This window comes from Sphaeramia orbicularis, chromosome 21, assembly GCF_902148855.1.
Source record: "Sphaeramia orbicularis chromosome 21, fSphaOr1.1, whole genome shotgun sequence".
Classification (NCBI taxonomy): domain Eukaryota; kingdom Metazoa; phylum Chordata; class Actinopteri; order Kurtiformes; family Apogonidae; genus Sphaeramia; species Sphaeramia orbicularis.
The window spans coordinates 43,073,307-43,090,925 of record NC_043977.1 but is presented as its reverse complement, the minus strand read 5'-3'; the positions used below and the strand labels follow the sequence as shown (position 1 = coordinate 43,090,925).

The 17,619-nt window shown below is 37.3% G+C and overlaps 1 protein-coding gene across 1 annotated transcript in view; it reads right to left on the bottom strand.

Moving 5' to 3' along the window:
* LOC115412764 (contactin-associated protein-like 5) overlaps positions 1-17,619 on the bottom strand; it is a 308,387-nt gene that overhangs the window by 36,008 nt on the left and 254,760 nt on the right. Inside the window, exons 18-19 of the mRNA XM_030125412.1 lie at positions 11,602-11,841; positions 7,202-7,429 (exon numbers count right to left, since the gene is read on the bottom strand). Of these exons, the coding sequence (XP_029981272.1) occupies positions 7,202-7,429; positions 11,602-11,841 (468 nt within the window). The remainder of the gene's footprint in view (positions 1-7,201; positions 7,430-11,601; positions 11,842-17,619) is intronic.

Below are 17,619 nucleotides of genomic sequence, written 5' to 3'. Positions count from 1 at the left end.
TGACACTGACTGACTTCATTAATGTCATTTATTGGCCAAAGAGAGGTAGAGGCCTTTCAAGCTCATAACATGAAAGAAATGCAGTAAAGGTTGTGAAAATAAATTTGGGTCACTGACAAAACTTGTGGCCATGACAGTAAAGGTATAAGATACTATAAATATATGCCAATATTGTAATTTATTTATAACGTACATTTATTTCTTTAAAAAAAGTTCAACTGTACCCCATGGGACCGAGTTTTGGAGCATATATGAATGGAAACAGCAGGAGTCAAATATTTTTTTAAACCCAGTTTGTATTGTATCAACCATTTATACATATGGTGTTAACAATTTGTAAGATAATATTATATGCATCAAGAAAAGCAAATTCTAAAGTTTACTCCTGCGACTGTTCTTTTTCCCATTATTTTTACCTCTGTAGATTTAAGATTCAAGGTTCTTTATTATCATTCAACATTGGTATGATGAGCAAAATTATGATCCACAGGATCAATAGTGAAATGAAATGAGCATTTAAAAAACACACACATTTAAAATACTAAACAACTGGTGCCAGACAAAACAAACCCCGCCCCTTGCATGTATTGTAGCTTATTTTGGCATCGATCCAGCTGATGTCATCATGTCTGTGTGTGTGCTGATGTCAGCATATCAGTTGCCTCTATTTATGTGCAAATTGAAGCAAATTAAATTGAAACAAAATGTGTTTTTTATAGACACTAGAAATTTTGCCCATTATAAGTAAATGGGAGAAGAAAAAAGATTTGAAAAATTCATAAAAAATGTGAACTTTGACCTACTTTTCCCAAAACGTAACCATATCTGTTCTGGGTCACTGGCAATCTATAACTGAATTTGGTATAAATTCAACCAATAGTTTTGCTGCTAGACTGTTAACAAACAAATAAAACAAACAAACCGAACCAAAAACAATACCCCTTGCCTCCCCTTGGGGTAAAATTAGAAAATGGGGCACACACACATTTAAAATAGAAATAGAAAACATAGCAAAGTGTAGATAATAATAATAGTAATACATAAATCAACATAAAAGAGGAGAAATGGCTGAAATGTGAACAGATTATTGCACGTTTTATTAGAGTAATTGCACCTTATATTGTGGAAGTAGATTGTATAGCTATGTTGTACAGTCTTATTTCATCTGGGTAGCAGCTGTTTCTGAGCCTTGTGGTTCTGGCTCCGATGCTGTGGAGTCAGTTTCAGTATATATATGTAAAAAAAACAACACTGTCGCTGGAATGTTCATGTTTTCCCTGTGTCTGCGTGGGTTACTCCATCTTCCACCCACCGTCCACAGACATGCACCTTAGTGGGTTCATTAGTCACTCTAAACTGCCTGTAGGTGTGACTGGTTGTTCTTCTGTATATGTCAAACCATTGATGAACTGTTGACACGTCCAGGATGTACCCCGCCTTCACCCAATGGCAGACCTCCACAACCCTCCAGAGGATTAAACAGCTCAGAAAATGAATGAATTCTCTTATTTCAACAGAGATATTTGGACTGGCAGTGAGTCACTTTTCCTATAGGCCATCATTTAGCATATAGTCTTATGGAGACTATTTCTGAAAATATTACTTCCTCAAGAGGTCTTTCAGTGATGCAGAGGGAGAGCACATCCGCAAAGGTTAAGTATTAGCCGTTAGCATTCACAGATTACAGTAATTTGTGGACTGAATAAGACAACGGCTCACTTTCTGCCTCATCTCCTTCCAACATTTCTACATACAATAAAAAGTGGTGCATTTGTAGAGAAGTGTGATTTCTTTTGTATTTGCAAGAGGTGCTCACTGCTTAATTTACCGTCCTGATGCAGTTTGTTTCTCACAGTGGTTGTCAAGCCTTTCTGTGCCTTTTTTTAATGTGTTTGGAGGTTCTGGGAAACAATAGGATTATAATTATATCTCTACTTGGCTTGATTAATTCATTTTATGACGATATACCATCCTCTCACCTTGAAAGGAAGGAGCTAAACAAGTATACAACATCAGATCACAGTCATGATATGAGTGTCATTCATTTCTGTTATCATCCTATATGTTTTCTTTTGAACATGTTTTTCTGTAAGACTGAATATTTCCGTGACTGAGCCACAGCCTGAAAACAGTATTTTGATTCTATGATGGCTCATCCCTGTGATAAAATATTTAAAAAACATTGAGTGTCTACATTTTCATCCCTCTGTAGTGGCCCATTTGATCCAGACCACACATTTTCATATGACGACTGACTATTCATTCATAATGAAAGTGTTGTGAAAGTGTAGCTCCATATTCATGTAAATGAGGAGATCATGTCTAGCTGCCTATAGAGTCGCGGAAATAGAAATAAAACTGTTAGAGAAATATAATATCAGACGATTCTCTGTAAATACCAGGTGTCCAGACCACGAGTCACGGATGGGTCGTGATGACATGTCCTGTAAGAAAACATCCAGGATATGTCTAGCATTTCTTCTCTATCTACATGTTTTCTGTCTTGTGATGCCAGAGCGGCCTGTTGCCCTTGGGGAGATCAGGCCATAGGGTAGGTGGGAGAAGAGTGCAAACGTAGTCACTGAACCCATGCATCACTGTGTTTTGGATACCTAAACCAATGGTGAACTTGATCAATATCATTATGTTTGGACACTAGGACCAATGGTTGTATTATCCATATTCTTTCATAAGAACTTAGACTTCCTGGTAGAGGTGGGCGATATATATCGCTTACAATAATATTGTAAATATTGATTTGACGATGTGCAATTTTACATTATCAAATATTCATACTGTCTTGAAATGAAAACAAATGGATGGTGCATAGATGGTAAAGGAGAGGTGCATGAAAGTCCTCATTGGCTGAATGCGTGCCTCAGAAGCCAATCAGCGGACAGGATTCAGTCTTGTGGTGACTCAGCAGCACCCAAAACACAGCATGGTCTCATACGGAAGAAATATGCAGGAGTCTTCTGTCTCAGCGGATGATTTCATAGCGAGATGTGGGTCCACATCAGTAGCCTGGAAATGGTTTGGTTTGGACCAGACTGATGTTGGTCAAAATAATGTAATATATGAGCTGGGGCGTCTGAAGGGGGCAAATTCATGTGGAGGGGGTCCAGTGGATAGAGGTTAGAAGTTGTGAAAATTTCATGTAAGATCCACTGTATAACAGAGGCATAGAAGCCAGGAGTCGAACGTTGAAAGCGTGTTAGGTTTCACTTTTGTTTCACCCCGGCGTTAGTTACGTTAGTTATGGACTGCACATTCACGTATATAACTAATGCCCCTACCTCACGTACCCCCCCGTATGTCTTGCAGAAGTATGAAGTACTTAAAAAAACACAAACCAGAGCTCTTTGTTGTTCTGAGACATTGTGTCTAACCATAGATGTCCTGGTAAGCAAGTAGACTTTTACAGCATTTTTTGTTTTTAAAAAAAAAAAAAAAAAAAAAAAAAGGAAAGAAATTCACATTTTAAAGGATATCGTCAGATTATCGTTATCGGGAAATAAAAAAAAATAGTAGAGATATTTTTTTTGCCCATATTGCCCACCCCTACTTCTTGGTGTTAGTCAGTCAACTGCTGCATCTTGTTGTACAGGGGTTGGACAAAATAATGGAAACACCTTCACCTCAAGATGATAATGCCCCAATCCATACAGCTAGAATTGTTAAAGAATGGCATGAGGAACATTCTAATGAAGTTGAGCGTCTCGTATGACCGGCACAGTCCCCAGACCTCAACATTATTGAGCATTTATAGTCAGTTTTAGAGATTCAAGTAAGACGTCGATTTCCACCGTCATCGTCTCTAAAAGAGTTGGAGGGTATTCTAACTGAAGAATGGCTTAAAATTCCTTTGGAAACAATTCACAAGTTGTATGAATCAATACCTCGGAGAATTGAGGCTGTAATTGCCGCAAAAGGCGGACCTACACCATATTAAATTATATTTTGTTGATTTTTTTAAGGTGTTTCCATTATTTTGTCCAACCCCTGTATGTACTTGACTCCTTTCCACACGAAAAGTTTCCAGTGACTCTGTCTTGATTTTTAAATGATATCTCAGAATTTTTCTATCAAAAACTTTAAACAACAATGACCTGCTAGCTAACTGGAAACCGACAGAACTGTCATTGGTCACTGAAATGTTGATTTATTATCCTCTGTAGAAGAAAAAGGCAAAATTAAATGAAAACCATGAGTGATGCGGCCTGATGTAATTGAAAAAGTTGACACATTTTCTTTCTGTTACATTCATACACATATTTGTCAGAACATTAGCTGCTAGCTTCAGCTGGCGGTGAGCAGTGTTTTTCAGCGTTTCATCATTAGATATGTTTCCATAGATTAACAGCTGAATTTGAAGTAATGTTTTTACCTGGAGAAAAGTTGAAACAAACGAAAATATGAATTATATGCATTTCTGTAAGGGTGCTTCTATGAAACTGGTCCCTAAAAATGCCATCACCCCTTGCACCTCCCTTTTGTCCATATATGGTCACTTCTGTGTCCAAAGAGCCAACATAGCAATGTCCAAAAGGCAAACTCCTGGGATAAAGATATAAAGTCTACGGTCACAATGTATGTCATAGAGCTCATGGCTTGAAAATAACAGTGTCAAGTAAACCATGCACACATTACAGTTAGCTCGACAGGAAGAAGCATCCTACTTATATAATGTGCGTTTTGGTCCCGCCCCATGTCCCCATGTCCGTCCCATCGATGTCCGATCGATGTTGTAGCACAGGAGGGCATTTGTACGGGATTTCCTCAGCCTTCACAGGGCTGATCGCCACCAAACTCGCCAAATAAATAGAAACATTACCTGACTATCTACTAGGCACACTTTTATGTCCGTATTGAAATGTTGTGAGGTATGCTGGGCGATTTTTAACAGGGCCCCAGCTCACCACAGACCGGCTCCCAGCTTACCTTGGACTGGCTGCTGGGCACAATTTCATGTCTGTATTCAACTGTTGTGAGGTATGCTGGGCGATTTTGGCCTCTCTCTACTTTGAATTCTTCATCCCTGCTGCCATACTCCATTTTCGCCAGTGTTTATGCTGCTGTTCGTGACATTTCTACCACTAGCAGACGATGCTAAAATGTGAAGGATGCAGTTCACTACCACTGTATGATAGAAGATATTAGATGTTAGCTGTGTGCATAATCTACAGGGTGGGGAAGCAAAATTTACAATGAACATTTGGTTGTTTTTTCTCAGCAGGCACTACGTCAATTGTTTTGAAAACCAAACATATATTGATGTCATAATCATACCTAACACTATTATCCGTACCTTTTCAGAAACTTTTGCCCATATGAGTAATCAGGAAAGCAAACATCAAAGAGTGTGTGATTTGCTGAATGCACTCGTCACACCAAAGGAGATTTCAAAAATAGTTGGAGTGTCCATAAAGACTGTTTATAATGGAAAGAAGAGAATGACTATGAGCAAAACTATTAGGAGAAAGTCTGGAAGATACTATTAAAGAAGAATGGGAGAAGTTGTCACCTGAATATTTGAGGAACACTTGCGCAAGTTTCAGGAAGCGTGTGAAGGCAGTTATTGAGAAAGAAGGAGGACACATAGAATAAAAACATTTTCTATTATGTACATTTTCTTGTGGCAAATAAATTCTCATGACTTTTAATAAACTAATTGGTCATACACTGTCTTTCAATCCTTGCCTCAAAATATTGTAAATTTTGCTTCCCCACCCTGTACACCTTGGGTCTTCTATGTACCTGACAAAGAGTATCCAGTAATAGAAACACCAAGAGGTGTTCATCAGCCTGAGAGGTGCAGGGGACAGGCACACCACAAAACAGCTTAACTAATGTTATAGGCATTAGAAAGTCAATAACGGACATACCAAACCGCTTAATTAAAACAATTAAAGTGTTAACACTGCAACAGTCAATATATGACAAATCAATGTCAATGAATCAATGAATCACTGTTTAAAGCAAAAATGATGCTAATTAACAGAAATGGTTTGGAAAACCTGAAACTGTAAACTAACAAATCTGTCTAATTATTTCTACAAAATTTACTTATACTTAACTCTATGAACAATTTTGTTGAAGAATGCAAATAGGCAGTATTTCACTGCATATTCTATAAATATATGGTACTGAAATAAGAAAACTGCCTAAATGCATAATTGTGTCTTGAAAATATTCCTTAAATATCCACTCCCAAAAAATGTGAACAAATAACATCGCAACATTTTTTTTTACAAAATTGCTGCTCCTCTTGCTATGTCCATTTACAATAATGCATAGGTACTTTTCACACACAATGTCACCATGGGTACAATGACGCTAGTGCAAAGTAATAGGTTAATGTACTGTAGGTGAGGAAAAATCAGCTCATCATCACTAGTCTCACCATGTTTTGTAAGCTAAGAACATTATACCTACAAGGATAAAACTTCGTAATTGTCAGTATTTCTAGGTTTTTATGTTATTAATTTTAAAACAAAGAAAAATACATTTCCCACAGTGCATTTCAAATTAAACCATAGAGACCCAAACATCCACCGGTGACCAAAAGCATCTACTGATCTAAACTGTTTAATACCTGTTTATCCACTAATCCTATCAATCCATGTAAATAATTGGTGTAAAATGCAGTTTGTCATCTTTTCATATTCATCACATAGTGAACGTGGAAACGCCGTCATCTTCTACAACACTGATTCACCAGTAAAAACCCATGGAGTTGGATCAATGACAGTGGATGGAGACACTGCGTTTTACATTCAGTTATTGATATTTTTGCTAAAAAAAAGTCAATTTTTCTTCTATTTTCATTGTTTCTGATATAATAACCTTTTAAGAAACGTTGCATGATCAGTGAATTAATTATACGAAAATAGCTGATTTTCACTGAAAAAATGCAAAATTCAGAGGATAATTTTATAATAAATGGTGATAAATAGCTCAAGGAAGGTTAAATGTAGAGAAAAATTAATTTGTGAGCTGGCACAAAAGTAGCACTGGGTCTTTATGGCTTAAATGTTATCTTCTAAACTCCTGGCTCCTATTAACTTACATTGAACTTCTCTACAAAGTAATGGGTTAATGCACTGTAGGTGAGGAAAAATAGAAAGAAAACGCTATTATTGAAAGTCTTTTATAACCTCTGTTAGTACAAAAAAGTGAAAAAAAAAAAACCTTGATGTACCGTTCTTGGCGAGGATGACAGCGATGTACTGCTGGCTGAAGGTGCTGACGGTCAGAAGCATGGCTGGACTCTGAGTGGTGCTGAAGCTGAAGGCTACGTCCTCTCTGGCCCTGCTGATGCTTTCTGTGGAAACACTGGAGGCCTGCGAATTTCTGTTCTGCATCACCGAGAAAGGCTCCTGAAAGGTGTAGGTCACCGAGGACTCTCTGTCGAAGGACACCGACACCTCTGCACACGCCGGGAACACAGAGAAAAGAGAGGTTATTTTGAAACCAGATTAAACGCCATGGCTCATGGATTGTAGAGGCTGTGCTGTTTATACACCTGCTATCATGACATTAACATTAAATGGAACTCGGGCCGGCAGCTTATCGGAGCACAGTGTGTGTAATTATATAAATACAAAAGGCTGCAATTTAATTAGAGGAGGAAAAAAATGTGCCATGTGTGGCATGAAGGCGTGTGCAGTCGTCTCATTCTTCACAGCCATAATTAAAACAAGTCTTAACATTGTCCAGTGTCCAGTCATTTAGATTCAAGTTTAGCAGAGCAGAAAGAGCTTTGGTGTAAAAACAGTCTACACATAAACACTTAAAATGTACCTAGATGAGAAAGAAAGACAGATTCACACTGCTGTCCGTCTTGCATTGCTACACTCTAGAGATTTAAGTTTTGTTGATCAGCTCTGGTCTGACTGGAACAGCAGCTGGTGTGGGTGGAAGGTGGAAGGACTTCAGTATTCTGCAATATGTCTACATCTCATGGCACCATAACACAGCTGTTTTGTATCACATTTCTGCAACAACACAACCATAAAGAGAGCTACAAAAAGACCAAACACAACAAGACCAAACACAACAAGACCAAACACAACAAGACCGAACACTGCCGCATTGTTTAATCATACTGTGCATTTTCATTCAACATTTTTAACTAATTTCCAAAATGCAGAGCTTAGAAAACCTCCCACTGAAGAATACACAGTACAACTGCACACATGGACCTAACGTCCACAAGTAATCCTCCTCTTAAAGAAATCCGGAGCAAACTAGATCATAATAGTTTTGCATTTTTCGTTACATTCTACCTGTTGTTGCTTTGACATTATTTCAAGTTTAGCTTTATTTAGTTTTATTTCATTTTAAAGGCAGGTTTGTTAGTTTAGCTTTAGTTCAGTGTGTCATAAGAATTCAACAAAGGCACTGATTTTCACAGTAATCCCAAATGGGACTCCAGCTAATGCTCCAAACTTTTCTGGTTCCATGATGCCAGGCACGGACATATTCGCAACAAAGACTCGTGACGTACCGCCATCTGCTGGCACAGAACTGGCACGGGTTTAAAAAATGTGGAAGATGGATTTCATATCCACCCAAAATATCGGGCTCATGTTTAGAGACAAAAAGTAAAGACACATTCTGTGAAAATCTGTTTCATTTTGTGAACACACAACACACAATGCAACCACACAACTGTTCAGAGGTGTGACCAGATATTGTTGGACTGTGGGGGGCTCGTCCCTGGGGGTGGCACTGCCCCCTCCAGCCCCCCTCCCCACTGTTCTGTTCACTCTTTATTTATCTATTATTAGTGGTGCAGCTTGCCATTAGGCAAGGCAGGCAGCTGCTTGGGGCCCCTAAGCCAGCAGAGGCCCCCAAAGGACCAACAGACTTGACACAAACACTCTAAAGAATAAGTTCACTACACAGCGGAAGTGAGAAGTTGCAGTAACAACTAGCTGTCTCAAATTGTCTGAAGGGGCCCCCTGAGTCCAAATTGCCCCTCCCCCACCTGTCTGTCTCTGTCAGAGTGAGAGAGAGCGTGCAGGTTGCATGCTGCATATATATATATATATATATATATATATATATATATATATATATATATATATATATATATATGTATATGCTTGTGGCCCCAGGGGACCCTTTCTGTACCACTGTCTATTATTACACTATATGTTTTTGTATATTAACAGCTTCAGCATATCATAACCAATTAACTATTAAAGTTAATAACATTAAGAAAATGTTTTTCACAAGATTTAGGGATGAGGGTTATTAATCGTCGACATATTTTCACTGTTGTTTATGTATATATTTCTTTCTTTTAATTATTTTTTAATTATTTATATTTGGCCAGCACAATTAAGAAATGCAAAGGTAAAAGATTACATGTGTATATGTGTATGCGTGTATGTGTACTTGTATGTTGTGTGTATATGTATAATCATACGGAGATAAATATATATTATTATTTTTTTATGGAGAAGGGATGGGATTAAATAATTTGCACTTCTCCCCACCCCTTTTTGGGCACGTAAAGGAAACTATTGTGTTTTTTCTGTCTAAGATTGTCTAGATTATCGATTTTTGTTTCTGATTTTATTTGTTCACATATATGTTAAATTTCATTGCATGTTTGGAATAAATCACAAAATCTTAAGTTTTTATTTTTTCTCATCCGCTTTCCTCGAAGTGTTTTTCCCGACTATAAAACATTCCATTTTAAGATTAAACTACTTGAACACATTGTCACCTTTCAACCTCACTCTCTCTTTAAACATGACTTTCAGCCCTAAACTTTATTTAGTTTATGATATCTTGCACAATTATTAAAAGTTTTGGGGGTTAACTCACTTTATTATCCCCATAGGGAAATTTGGTCTCCGTATTTGATCTATTTTATCCTAAAGCACACACAGCATTAGCATTAGCAACAGCATTAGCACACATTAGGAGCAGTGAGCTGCCACTGAAGGTCCTCAGAGACCAAGTCCAGATCTTCTTCAGCACTGTGGTCAGGGGTACAGATTGGAAAATTATGTACTTCTTTGTTTTTGTTTCTTTGTTTTTTACTTAATAACAGGTGGGTTTTCTCCACGCAATACATATTCAGTGTTTCATTCAAGTTTCGCATCCTTGATTTATAACTCTCAAAATGTGACTCTATACAGAATATATGTGTATGTAACTTAAAAGCCACTCTTTGAGCAGCGTTTTTAGCCTGAGGTAACAAATGAACCCTTAGCTCTCCCTTTTAACACTAGTGTTATTTGAGATGTGACCAAAAACACATCACGTTTCATATTTTTTTATATATATATATGACACATTCACATAAGCAGTCTTCTTTCTTTCTTCTTTTTTCTTCCTTCTTTCTTTTATAAGGTACCTCTTAATGACTCTACTCAAACCAACTGGAATTATTCCATGTGTGAGCTCATATGTGTGGATGTGTATTCCCATTAGTGTGTGTGTGTTATGTCCTTATATGTTTGTTATGTCCTTGTGGATGGACTACATGATTTTTGCCTGATTGTTTACTTATGCATCTATGTGTGTGCTTTGCTTTGCATTCTTTAAAAAGTGCCATGTAAATGATGTCTCATCTCTTCTGACTCTGTTTAACTCCCTCCTCTGAGACTAATCCAAATGAATTGTCCGTTGAACTTGGTAGACCAATACACCAATCAAAATGTGGAACTAGAGCCAAATTCAGCTTTGTTGTTTTACTTGGACACGTTTAATCTCTATTAGAGCAATTCGGCAGCATTTAAGCAAACATTTCCACTCTCAGTCATCACAATCTCTTTGGAGACAGTGGATTTCCTGGTTTTAATGAAAATAATTTTGATTTTACCTTGGGGTCAGTTTTGTAGCTGGACTGGGATGTCGGAGAAGCAGCTTGTGTATTTGGTTTTGGTTTGATTAGCTGCACTGGCAGAGAAATTGTTGGCTGATGTGCCCTTGAGCAAGCCAACTACCCTCCGCCCCCCCCTATTTGGTCTCCGGGTGCCTGACATGACAGCCCACTGCTCCTAGTCTGTGTTTCTGCATGTTCAGCTACTGATGAGTTCATTTCAGTGTGTGTTACATGTCCACATGCAAAATATACAAACACAGACAAAAACTCTTTTCATCGAAAAGGAGCTAAATATTATAAATATTGTAGATATTTAAAGAAAGATTTATATATAGTACAGGGAAGTGTATTCTTTTGACACGATCTAAGTTACAAAATACCAAGAGTATCTTTTCAGATGAGCTGTTTCCAGGAAGTTTTTCTATATTTTATACCACGACACCCTTTAGCTGAAGTTTCTTTCTGTTTGTCCTATACTGAGGCTTAAATGTCGGCTGTGTGGATTTGAGCTGTGCTGGTGTCTGTGCTGTGTTTTGTGCTCACGTATTGCAGAAGATAATCTGGTCTAATGCATTTTAAATGTTCTTGGACTCTCGAGTCAGGACAAGTATTAATTGCCTACCGCATTGCTCCCATTCCCATTTTCATTGGAGGGGTGTAACTGAATGACCTGGACAGTGATCGATGATTTGTTTGTTATAATAAGCATTAATCTACTGAAAGGATTACTTGGCGCGGAGGAGGCCGGCGCTCACCTTGATCACAGGCGGTTCCTCCGTACGCTGACTGGGAGCAGTCGCAGACGTAACCGCTGCTCTTCTCGATGCACCTCCCCCGGTTGTGGCAGAGGCTGCTGGAACCGCTGCAGTATCCGGGACAACCAGAGCTCACCCCCGGCGTCATTTTGGCCCGTTCCTCCAGATCAAAGCTCACGCCGTTGATGGTAAGAGTCCTGATGCAGCCCAGGAAGCCTCTCTGCTGGGACGCTGTCCCCCCTGAGAAGAGCACAGCCATTAGTCACACCTAATGCCGGATGCCTGTGCTGGGAAACTTCCATAATAACATTCAGCTTTATGGCTGATTAGGATTTATGACAAGCATTTATTTAATTCAACTGTGTATCTAGGGCAACTATGGAGGCAAGTGAACTTGTGAGACCTCATTAAAAATAAATGTACAATTTGTGGACTAATATGAAGTGGATAACGCCATACTGTTGTTGCAAACACTGAGCTTGAATGTTGCTAATTATGGGAAGTATGGGGAGATCAAGTCTGAGTAAATAACTTGTGCTGGAAAATCTACAGACTGCAAAGGTGAGAAGACAGGAAATATGAAGTTCCAAACACATACATTGTAATTAATTTTTTGCAGGTGCAGTTTCCATCAACATAAAAGATGTGTTTTTTGTTAGTTCACTTGAAATCACTTGAGGGTCAAATAATAGTGTAATATCTTGAACCTGTGTGGCTATTTCAGTAATATACATGTACCTGTAATAGGCTAAAGAAACTGCTTGTTTTATTAAGGACATGTTCTTTAAGGTATTATTTCTGTAATGTGACCTTTAATTGGCTGTGTTTATTTTCATACTTTTTCCAGGGAGTCGTCTGTGTACTCAGAATAAATTAGCTTTGTTGTAAATAAAGGGGGAGCAGTGTTTACCACAGCGTATTAAGGCCAATTTAGGTAAAGAAAACAGCTTTTAGAGTAGGTGGAAGGGAGGCCGGGGATAATGTCTCAGGAAGAAACTAACAGAATTACAAGAAAATACTGTAGGAAGCAATGTAATTTTGTTAAGTTTTGGCAACAAAACTATTTGCTGAAACAGAGTTAAAGATCATGGATTGTTCGTCTCCAGTGTTAAATCATCCCTTCATTTTGATTCAGTAGTGGCCACTGGATCTGGTCAGGACAAATTCTGAACAAACTATGGCTCTTGGTTGATACTGGACAGTTTGGTTTGTTGTTTTGATTCCCTTTTAGTACATCATGAACCTGAAACGGTTGTGTTTGTTCTGAGGAATGAGCTGCACTTTGGCCTTTGGTTCATTTTTTCCAGTGTTTGTGCAGGAGATTTGTTTTGTAGTGGACTGGGGTTAAGATGGTAGAAGGTGGGATGCCTGTCATGTGGTGGCTGCTGCTGAACAAGACTAAGGCATCCACCAGGAAATGAACATCGGCAGTTATGAACGTCTGTGCAGGTCCGGGTTTACAGCTGATAACTCAATAACTGACCTGTCACTTTACTGTTTCCACTTATTGTTTTATTTGTTGTCTTTTCAACTCCTTGGTGTTAGAAGAGCATAGAATAGAATAGAATAGAATAGAATAGAATAGAATAGAATAGAATTATCTTTACTGTCGCTGTTACAGGAACAATGAAAATCAGTTTAGGGGCAGATTCTTAAAGTGCAAACGAAATACTGAATGAAAAAATTACACAAAATTTTACTTAACCCTTTCAAGCATAGTGGTCACTAAAGTTGACAGCTATTCTACAGCTGTTCTCTTGTATTTTCATGGATTTTATTGTCTCAGTTCCATATCAGCCAACACAGTGGACGCCTATGCATCATCCCATGCATTGCAATTCATACCATTACTGTAACTTTGCTGTTCTTGATAGCAGTAACATGTTTGAGTGTAAATCAATTGCTTGTTATTGTTAATAGACTGTAATTAACCATTTTTCTTAACAAAAAGTTTTTGTTTTTGTTTTTTTTTTTGCATATTATCTCTATAAAGTGAGTAATAACTAATATTAGAGTATGTTAAAATGTGACAAAACATCAGATTAGCAGCATTTAAATTTTTTTTTTCATAGTTTTCACTCAGTATATCAGTAAATACATGTTTCTTTTTGCTTCAAAAATTAAATGCATGATGTCCAGCTGAGTGGATATTTTTCTAACTATGAAAAATAGGTTCATAAAAAAATTTCAATCGCGTTGTTTTTTTCATGCCTAAGGAGGAATAAAAACACTCAGGAAAAATATCTTGATTAGGGTCAAAACAAGGTATTCAAAATCTCTCTGATGGGACATTTTAGAGACAATTTGACACACATTTTCACTTTTAAATTCATTTTTGCTTTAGTTGGACCATAAGGGATTATCCAAAACAAGGAGCTACTTTATATTGAAATAAATGTTGGAATGGCAATCAGTTAAAGTTCTCTGACGGGACATTACTGTGTTTTGACCCATTAAGGTTCTCATAATTCATGCATGAAAGGGTTAAAATATACATTGGAAAATACTGAAATATACAAACGGCCGACTCTATACCATAGAGGAGAAATATATATACAACATATAAAGGACATACACAAGGTAAAAAAGAAAAATATGTGTACAAGGTAAGATTAACCCTTTATTGGGCAAGTGACTATTTTTGGTAATTTCCGCAAACATTAAATATGGGGCCAATCCCGTGCCTCTGTGAGGTCCAGAAGTATGTTGGTTTTTATAACATTATACAATGATTCAGAGGGATTTTCTAGACATTTGAAGCTGGAAATAGTGAATATGAGTGATTTTTGTCAGTGTAGGACCTTATAACAGTAGTTTTTTTGCATGTGTTTAATTTTTAGCAGGTGCTGCTCAGATGTTTTATGGCAAGAGGAGGAAGACTGTTGTCAACCAACAAGGAGGTAGATGACGATGTCCAATAACACACTAAGGTTGAAATTTTGGGTGAATACTGCAGGGTGATGGTTATTTATTTATTTTGTCAGTTGGGGTGGTAGGGAGGTTTATAGTGGTTTTTAATTATATTCCATCTTTATAGTTATATTCTATGTTTATAGTTATATTCTTTTTATTTTATTTTATTTTATTTTTTTTACATTTTTTGCTCTGTTCTTTTAGAGTTGTGCAGTTTCAGTCTTCTGTAAGCGCTGTACATAAGGTAAAACTACCAATAAGGCTGACTTTATAAACCTTTGTTTGTAATATTGAACTTACATGTTGGTGTAGATAGACTGAAAAAAGGGTAGTGAAAAGAGCCAAGTGGTGGTTTGCCTCTAAATGTGTATAACTACAGTGCCAGTGAAGGAGATTCAACTAAAATGTAACAGGACTGAACTTTTTTACTTGTGCCATCTGGAGCAGGTTAGTCGTCTACTTTACATTTGTTCTAATACTGAGTCCTTAAAGTGTTTGGTTCTCACTCAATTATCCAATTACATGATGTATAAAAAACAAACATTTCAAACTGGATAGCAGCCACATAAATAAGCACCCTGGGGTGATTCAATAAACCTCCAATGAAAGCAAAACCTCACGTCACCTCCTCTGCCACACACCCACGGCCAAGAAGTGAACACATCCACACAGAAATGAGGTAAATACAGTTAAAAACAACTCCACGCCATGTTGACACAAATACATGTGCCCCCTATGGACCATCCCCAATGGTAGTTTTGTCCCCAGACCCACACAGAACTGAAATAATCTATATTTAAACTGAATTTCTAATAGATGCAAACCCTACATGTTCCAACCCACTCAACTAAAGTAACCTTTACAAGACTTCAGCTCCATATAAATCGAATATAGCTCCTGTGTTTTGTCACAGAATTACCACTTTATTTTCAGAGTTTCTCCAGGATACTTATAAATTCCTATGTTTCATGACATTTCTTAAAGACTAGAACTAGAACTTTTTGTGGCTACTCGCATATTTAGGAAATTATCACCATTTATTATAATACTATCCTTTGCATTTTACATTTTTCAGTGAAGACGTACTTTTAATTTACTGACCTTGTAGATGTTCATAAAAGCTAAGAGTAAATTCAAAGGTTATTTGACGCCTCTAATGGATACAAACCCTGCATGTTCAACCCACTCAACTAAAATAAGCTTTGTGAGACTTTACCTTCATTTATACTGAAAATGGCTCCCGTGTTTTGTCACAGAATTACCACTTTATTACCCTGCCACCCAAAGGGGAGGCAAGGAGTATTGTTTTTGGTTCGGTTTGTTTCTTTCATAAAGCAGAGAATTCATTTCTTTTATAAAAGAAATACTTTTTTTTTTTTTTTTTTACCTCAGAAGTACCAAAATTTGAGAAACACCAAAAATTGAAAACTCTTATGTACTTCTATGTGGAGATAGACTAAGCCAAAATTATTATTATTTTTACCCGGCCCCCCAAAGGAGGAGGCAAGGGGTATTGCTTTTGGTTCGGTTTGTTTCTTTGTTTCTTTCATAAAGCAGAGAATTAATTTCTTTTATAAAAAAAAAAAAAAACAAAAAACTTTTTTTTTTTTTACCTCAAAAGTACCAAAACTTGAGAAATACCAAAAATTGAAAACTCTTATGTGCTTAAGCCAAAATTATAATTTTTACCCTGCCCCTCAAAGGGGAGGCAAGGGGTACTGTTTTTGATTTGGTTTGTTTGTTTGTTTGTTAACACTCTTGCAGTAAAACTATTGGTTGAATTCATACCAAATTTGGTTTACAGATTGCCAGCAACCCAGAATAGACCTGAATACATGTTGGGAAAAGTAGGTCAAAGTTCAACTTTTTTAAGAATTTTTAAAATCTTTTTTTTCTCCCATTTACTTGTAATGGGCAACATTTCAAATGTCTATAAAAACATCAATTTTGTTTCAGTATACATCAAACTTGGCACATATATACAGGCAGTTGATATGCTGACATCAGCACATGCATAGACATGATGACATCAGCTGGATCAATGCCAAAATAAGCTACATTACATGTGAGGGGCGGGGTTTGTAGTGCCCGGCACCACTTCATTATCACAGATTCTCCAGGATATTTGTAAATTCCTATTTTTCTTCACATTTTAAATGGAAAAAATAAATAAATAAGAAAAAAGTTTGACTAAAGTGGCCTCATTCCCTCTTCATTGTTAATAAGGTCATGTTTATTACTTATTCTTTCAACTACTTTACTTTTTAAATGAGTATATAAAGACTCCACTTGACTAAATCACATGAATATTATGTTTGTTTTCAGACAGAACGGACCCTGTGACAGAATGACATTTTTTTATCTGCCGTACACCGTAAAGCTATTAAGTCTTAATGACAAGTTACATTTCACAGAGGAGCTTTTCTTCCATTTGTCATTTCCCACCTCTGATGAATTATTTCTTAAAGTAAATGCTCCATTAAGTGTGTAGCCTGAAGGCAAAAAATGTGATCACATGAAAAAACACCTTTTTTAAATGATATCTCTGTCCCTCCAGGTGTGGTATGTAACAGACAAGTTAAGCGAAATGTGGACAAATGAGGACGGAGACAGAGAACAGCTCACATTTCAACCAGGAAAACAATGACACAAATCAGCTCTTTGGTAGTCACTTTAAGAAAAAGCTCATATTCTTTTCTCTAACTTAGTTTCCACATCTGCTTCAATACAATGCTGACATATAAAAGTCACTGTTATTTTTCACCCTGTCCACAATGATGCAACAAGATGCAAGGGCAAAAGACAAGGAACAACATCAACAGCACTGAATTAGTTTTTTTTTTACTATTTAACCCATAAAGACCCAAACATCCACTGATGACTGGAAGCTTCTACTGATGTAAACTGTTTAACACCTGTTGATCCACTAAACCTAAAAATACATGAAAATCGGTGGTTCTCTGCTGGGGGGGTTGCGAGTGATATCGTCGTGTGTGGGTGCGTTAGCGACTACTGTTGTACATCACAATATTATAAATCACCCGGCACATACCCCCCCCCCCCACACACACACACACTCACGGATTGAGATCCATGAGTGGGGGT